This window comes from Malania oleifera, chromosome 11 (genome assembly GCF_029873635.1).
Source record: "Malania oleifera isolate guangnan ecotype guangnan chromosome 11, ASM2987363v1, whole genome shotgun sequence".
NCBI lineage: Eukaryota > Viridiplantae > Streptophyta > Magnoliopsida > Santalales > Ximeniaceae > Malania > Malania oleifera.
Window position 1 is genome coordinate 42,754,692 of NC_080427.1, and position 7,960 is coordinate 42,762,651.

General features: G+C 35.1%; 1 protein-coding gene across 1 annotated transcript; it reads right to left on the minus strand.

The window, feature by feature from the left end:
- Positions 1 to 922: 922 nt before the first annotated feature.
- On the minus strand, positions 923 to 6,319 carry LOC131167870 (putative H/ACA ribonucleoprotein complex subunit 1-like protein 1). The gene is made up of 4 exons (XM_058126888.1): positions 6,033 to 6,319; positions 5,779 to 5,927; positions 5,560 to 5,675; positions 923 to 1,397 (listed from the first exon to the last, which is right to left on the minus strand). The coding sequence occupies exons 1-4, from the start codon at positions 6,175 to 6,177 to the stop codon at positions 1,226 to 1,228; spliced, it is 582 nt and encodes a 193-aa protein (XP_057982871.1). The 5' UTR covers positions 6,178 to 6,319; the 3' UTR covers positions 923 to 1,225.
- Positions 6,320 to 7,960: the final 1,641 nt, after the last annotated feature.

A 7,960-nucleotide genomic window follows, 5' to 3' on the forward strand; every position in this document is an offset into this window, starting at 1 on the left:
ATAGTGCTAGTATGTACTCTAGTGTACCCTAGGATGGTGTGAAGCAGTGTCCGCACACGCACATGCACAGGTCGATGGTACCATCAACTGAACATGAATTCCCGAGAGTCTCGACTTAGGGTGTGACTAGGCTCGACCAGGTTGACACCAGGTGCGACCAGGTCGAATCTGCTTCGCGATTTGAACAAATGCAACCTTTCGAAAAAGACATAATTTTATCTATATAAAGACAGAGTTTACTCCACGAAATATACAAAAAATTCATCATTCTCTTCTTCTTTTTCTTACATAAAGTTTCAACAAATTATATCTTTTTTAAAATCTAAATTCTATTATCTAAAGAAATAAATTTTCAAAAAATTTGTTCAAATTATTCTAAAGGTATTTGTGATCAGTTTTCATTCGTGTATAACTAAAACTGATATCAGATTATATTCTAAATATCATTGTATCTTGAAAACTTATTTGTTGACTCAATACACACCAATCCGATGAGGGCAAATAATGTTTCAAAAAAAACGACATTATAACGTACCTTGAAACATTTTCTAATCTACAATATTTTTCTCATCTTATTCCTACTTATGCACGATAGTTACACATTCCTACGTATTTGTTGACTCAATACACACCAATCCGATGAGGGCAAATAATGTTTTAAGAAAAACGACATTATAACGTACCTTGAAACATTTTCTAATCTACAGTATTTTTTTCATCTTATTCCTACTTATGCACGATAGTGACACATTGCAAATGACTATTTGAGAAAATTACTTATAAGAAATAATAGTACTTTCAAATGACTATTTTTAAATATATATATCTTTCTATAAGTGATTTCAGATAATTTAATCCAAAAAAGTTTGTAATGATACTAGATACTTGAGCAACCGGATGGGTTGGCATATAACAAAACATCTGGACCTTAATTTGCTCACTTAATTTCATCATAGTAAGATTTGAAATCCAAACTCGTTTCCAATAGTTGGACATCAAATTTCTCATCAAAACGACAATGTTACAAACTAGAACGAAGAACATAGCCCAATCTGGAAAAAGATTGAAAGCAGAGCAATATTGCATATGCCAACGGATCTGATCACTCCATTAATAAGCCCAAGACAATTTCAAAAGAGCATTCAAATTTGAAGTGTGCGTTCAATGCATCCAGGACTGACAACTCTAGACAACATGAACACCAAAATGTAAGGGTGATGATGTTCTATGATCTCCCTCTGCCCCTAAAGCCACCGCCACGGCCTCTGGGAGGACCACCTCTCCCACCCCTAGGTCCACCCCTTCCACGAAAGCCACCACCTCCACGACCACCACCTCTACCACCTCCTCTGCCTCCTCCACGACCTCCACCCCTTCCAGCTGCTTGCGGCTGCCCCCTGCAAAAAAAACATTCAGCGTGTGCTTCTTCATACCAGCTATGATGCAGTTCTGAAGACATTACATCATTTACACAAAAGCGCGCCAAAAACATAAAACATTCAGCTTATGCTTCTTCATACCAGCTATGATGCAGTTCTGAAGACATTACATCATTTACACAAAAGCGCACCAAAAACGTTTCATATTTAAAAAAAAAAAAACCATGAGAGAAACGGGTTCCTTTTACCAAGTAACACTGGGTAAATGCAGCACGCTCCAGGTGTTAACTAGGTGATAAATTGAATCATGGACTACTTGCAAATGCCAATAAAACAAGTTCATCAAAATGTTCAGGTATCACAACCTCGTCAAATGAAAAATCAGCCAAAATTCTTGAAGATATAATATGAAAAAGCAGGCCTTGCCCCTGCTGCAGCCTGCAGGCCCACATGCAACCTCCTGGTTAATTCTCATTGAGACTGCAAAAGATCCTAATGGCTCCAGTAGGTTAGATAGCATTTCAAGGTGCATATGCACAACAGAGACTGGGATTCTAATGAAAATTGGATTTAGGATAATGACTTCTTATACCATACAAGTAGTATTAGGATCCTTTCTTTTTTATTTTCCCTTTTACCCTTTTTGATAGACATATTGGGATTTCATAAAATGCTTCAATTTCAAATTTCCACCATCATTTGTGATAGCTGAAGTCATTATCAATAGATTTGTCATAAATATGTAAAGAATGATAAGGCAAACCAAGTTCCATAAAATGTCCAAACACACCCTCACTAATTAAGGGCCTATTTGGTATTATTGTCATTTTTTGTTTTCTGTTCCTGTTTCTGCACAGTGAAGAAACATGCATTGTGAAGAAACATATTAAACAGGTTTGTTTATGTTTCCAATTTTCTGTTTCCACAATGTGAAGAAACATATTATAAAAATGAGTTTGTTTATGTTCTCAATTTTCTATTTTCATTTTCTTGCCAAAAAGAAAACACCAGAGGCAACTTGTGGCCAAAGAACTTTAATGTCTAGAAATAGTTTCTCTGATAAAATCATTCATTTTATACACACTTGTTAATTAAAATTAAAATAACATGATCATATGAATTAAATAAAATTAAATTAAAATATCCATAAATTAAAAAAAAATTAAAAAATAATAATAAAGCTAATTACAAAATATTTTTACTATTTTTTATTTGTCATGTACAACAAGATTGTTATTGTAAAGTAAATTTTGAGAATATGTATAGAAATCAACTAAAATGATTGTAACAGTTTTTATTTTTATTACAGTATTTTAAATTTGTATTCTTTATACTTTTATTATTTAAATCACATTTTTTAAAGAAATATTATTTGATTTAAAGACAAAATGAGCATTTTTAATTAAAATTTTAATTTATTTTTGCTTTACAAATATTAACCAAACAGGTTGCTAGTTTCTAATTTTTAGTTTCAGTTTCTAGTTTTCATTTTCATAATTTTCGATAGTAATACTAAAAGGTCCCTAAGGTCTTCTTTAGGACAAAAGACATTAATCTCAGGCTGGGTAAAAAGACAAGCACATCCTTGGAGTTTCAAGACAAAATAAAACATCAAGACAAAGAAAACATATATCAGGAGAAAGTGCCTTTGAAGATCTCCTATACCGCAACAAATTGTTGGTGTTAAGCTTATTAAGAAAAACCAACCAAAGTCTTCGCCTGTGAGGGGTTCCAAATAAATCTATGGAGTGGAAAGGAATATTAGCATTAATAAAGTGGTCCTAAAAAGGTTTGCAAGAATAAGCCCCAAAAGAGTCTAAAGACCGAGAACACCTATCCACCCTCGAGGACATATAAGAAATCCCCAATAACACCAACAAAAAAGACAATTCCTCTTACCACTCTATCATTAAGGCTTAAGAGTTCTACGAAAATGGAAGTCACAAGAAAATGAATGAGATTTAGATATCAAAAAGAAGGAAATAACCTCATTATTACCTAAACTCAAATGATAAAGACAAGGAAAAGAATATAATAAAGCAGCATTCCACCCAAAAGTCTTCTGAATAACAAATACGAGAACATTACCCAAGACAAACTTAGAATGAGGAACGAAAAGGGGGCAAACCTGAGATATACACCCCCAAGAGATTTTTAAAGAACATGTAATCCTTAAATTAGCATCAACATCTAATTCCTAAAGTAGCATCCCAACCATTCACATGCATACCAAATTTATGTTTAATGACTCTATGGAGATAGGACTCCTCTAATGGAAACTGCCATACCAGTTGGCCGAAAGAGTAGTGTTTCTAGACACCAACTTACAAAGATCCAAATCCCACTCCAATCTAGAACTATAAGAAATTTCCAACTAACAAGTCAATCTATCTTGTCCCCAACCCCCGACCAAAGGAAATCTCACATGATCTTCTCAATTTTACTGGCTATCCCCACTGGAATCCTAAAAACAAACAAATAATAAAGAGGGATACTAGCAAGACAAGCCTGAATAAAAAAAAATGCAACTCCCTAAAGAAAATAACACCACTTTCCACCTATCCAAACACTTAGAGACCCTCTCCACCACCAGATCCCAAAAAACCACAAACCTAAGATAACCTCCCAACAAGACACCTAGAATAGACAAAGGCCAACCCAAAAGACCACAACTCGCTAACAAAGCCAACTCCCTAGAGCAGATGTCAAATTGATGGTTGCTACACCACTCTTACCCAAATTAATTTTAAGCCCAAAAAGCCTCTCAAATATTTGAAGAAGAGTCCAAAAAAAAAAAAAAAAGATGATCTTTATGATCACTATGAAAAACAATGTATCATCCGCAAACTGAAGATAGGACACACGAGCCCCCTCTCTATAAGCCTTATCGACCTCCCTCTCCACCATTCTACTCTAAACATTAACAACCAAACAAACAAAAAATATATATAATGAATCCCTGTGTATAACACCTATCGATGCTCTAAACTAATATTTAGGCTCTCCATTCACAATAATTGAGAAAAAAAAGCATTAGACAAGCAACCCCTCATTCAAGTCCTTTATCTCTCCCCTAACCCTTTAAAAATTTTGACTATTCTTTAATATCTAGATAACTTTAGCTAACATTAAAACAGACCTAGTAATATATAATGTCTAAACATCTTTCAACTTTAGACCATTCTTTAATGACTTATGAAAATTAGAACTTACATCTTTTCCTACAAAACATCTGCCCACAATCCACATGTTCAATAACCACTTAGGATTTCCTTTTTATAGAACCAGGAATCATCAAACATAGATTGATGCAAAATCCCTGAACAATACAGATCAATGCTTCAAAAGGCGAAGGCATGGTATGAGGCCTTTAAAAACTTATGGGGTGAAGCATAAGTAATAAGACTTTTGGGAATTTATTTTTTATAAATAAATACACTATACATTCTCATTTTTAAAAAAATAAAAATGATAACACTGAATAAACTTAATGATTTGGAAATTACTTTTAGGTTAATATAAGCATATAAACTTAAAATCATTCAAGTAAACCATGTCAAAGGATAATCATAACATTAGAAATTTCAAATGGTTCATCATCCAAGATACAACTTTCAATTGTTGAAAAAGTTTGGGGTTCAATAATTTAACAGATTCACTTATATTAGATCATTCCTTAGTCCTTTCTTAGATACATATGCATAAATTTTGCTAACCTATTTTTCAACCACTCAAAATAAGTCAGCTTCAAACTAAAAAGGTGCACCTTTAACAATAACAAGTTCAACTAGCCCAAATCACTTTCTCTTCAGATTAAAGCAAATGAAAACTTATAAAAGAGCAACTACTCCCCTGGCCTCAAGTTTTTTTTTATAAAAAATTAAAAATAAAAATTGCCTAACACTCACAAGTTCAATCCATGAAGAACATCGAATCTAGATCCTCTTAAGTTAATATTCTATGGTGTTTGTGGAGCTCAGAATATGTTTCTTTCTCTCCTGCCTTTCTACAAATAAATAGGTCATTTGAAGTAAACAGAACTGATCGATTGCTTAGATTTAACAAACTTTAAATAGATTAACTCCGTAGGTTCCATTTCCAAGAATACCAAATTGCTCAAGCAGTCAAGCAAGAACAAACAAACAATTTGTTAATTGACATAAATTTATTACGAACATACTTCGGCTGCGGAAGAAATCTGGCCAAAGGCAACAGCTTCGCTGGGTCGATATAGAACTTATCGCCGGGCATGTACGAAGTTGCTACAATGCCTTCCATCATTTTAACCGTAAAATACTGAAATATTAATAAAAACAATATTACCTCCGAAACGGGGAGAAAAAAAACCTAAAATGAATAAAGCAGCAGTGTAAGGGAGAGAGTGAACGAAAAATCTCACCGATTCATTGATGGGGCCGAATATTTCCTCAACTTTTCCTATCTGGGTCTTGTTCTGGAGATAAATTGGGGCATTGAAGTAGGGTATTTTTTCATGGGTGAGCTTCGTGACTGCATCACCCTCGCACGCATGAACAAATGTCGAAATCTCTATACAAAGATGCACATGAAAACAAGAAGAGAAAAAAAAAAAGTTCGTTATTACCCAGTGAACAAAACATATATACCGAGAGACAGAGACAAGAAAATACAAACCTACTACTTCGGCAGGAGGGCCTTCGTCGCGAAATCCGCCACGACCACCACCGTAACCGCCGCGGCCGCCGCCAAAACGGCCGCCCCTTCCCCCGCCGGCGCCGCGACCCCTGAAAGGCCCACCACCGCCTCTAGGGGGCCGCATTCCTCACTGATCTATCAAAAACTGGAAATTGAGAAAGGAGCCTCCGGAAACTTTGTGCGTGAAGAAGGCCGCGCAGAGACTGGGGTTTAGGGTTAAAGAACACCTCGATGTTGGCTGTAAAATGACCGAAACAGCCCTGCATATTTCTCTAAATGCAGGATGCCCACTTATTTTTTGTTGGAAAAGAAATGTGTGAGATACTATAATATTGAAATAGGTAAAATTACATGCTAGTATGTGAACCCGATTCCTCCAAGTCATTTTTATTTGTTCTTTTTCAAGTAGTTGTGATTGAAGAATAATTCGTGAAGGTCATTCAATTTTCTAGTAGTAACAGTTGGCGCCGTATGTGAGAACTTCTTGAAAGGTTTTCTTTTACAATCCTCGATCATGACTACATCACACAATTTTAAGTTAGAACCTATTGTGGGTGACCAATCACCCTAATCCACACATTCTGCACCAGTTAACAATTCTGGCGTGACGAGAGATGAGTTCCTTACATTCCAGAAAAAGGATGAAGGATATGTTATGTAACGATCCGAAAAATTTTAAATATTTAAAATAATAGGAAAGATAATAAAAGGAAAAAGGGCAAATAGGAGAAAGGGGAAAAGAAATTTTAAGGGGGTAATAAGTAGGCGCTTGTCGACGGACTGGATTTTCTTGTCGACGAGCAACCTTCTGAGTGATGTAGGACAAGAATGGTCAACCTATGTCCTACGATTCAACCCTCACACAAGTACATACACTTAAACACTTTAATTTAAGAATTTAATTATCCGAACATAAACACAATAAATCATATTTTTTTCACATGTTCAAAGATTTTCAAAAGGTGTATGACTTGTCCAACAATTAAGTCTCAATTGGTTCTTTCACAAAAGAATCAAGTTATATGCTGAAAAGTTGTTATTTCAAAGATTCAAGAATAAAAGTTCTATATTAGCAAACTAATATTCATACAATTGATTTTAACTAGTAAGTACCAATATTACAATCTATGGATCAAATGGGTTATTCAAAGATGTGATTTTAATCTACTAGCAAGGGTTCACAAGATACAGCAAAGGATTCAAACACAAGTACTGAAGTTACCAAGGAATTAATTGTTCCACATGTAGTTAGGTCACACCGAAGGTCCTTCGTACAAACTTTGAAACACAAGATGAATGTAGCAATGAAGTGTAGATGATGATCGTCATGTGGGTGTATGAAGGTGCTGGCCGTGTGGTGTTGATGGGGGCCATGAGAGTATTAGATGGAGGAGGGGTTAATGGAGTCGTTGGATAGTTTAGTAGTCTCTCACCACTTGATCTCCGGAGAGAACGTCGTAGCCTCACACTACTCACTCATAAGGAGAGGAACAAGCTTTACAAGCTCAAGCAAAGAAATGTTTCTTCTATATTCAACTTCAACTTCAACTTCATATATTATTCTTACAATAAGAAGACTATTTATAGGCATAGCCTGGAAGACAAACCATTAAACACTCAACAACTCTCAATAACTTTCAACAACAACTTTCAATAACTATTAACCTAACACAATTAATACTTACTAAAAAGTAAGGAACTCCAACTCATAAGCACACAAGTCAAGCTTAGTTGTCTTGCATTATTACAATTTAAATTTGAAATTTAAACAAATTCCAAAAGGAAGGCCAAAGCCATGTGGGGCTCATTGGAGCCATGTGGGGCCTAGAAGCCGTGTGGGGCCCATATGGATTTTTAGTTGGATTTTGCTTCAATACTTCACTTGGGTATTCAAGCATGGTCTTCAA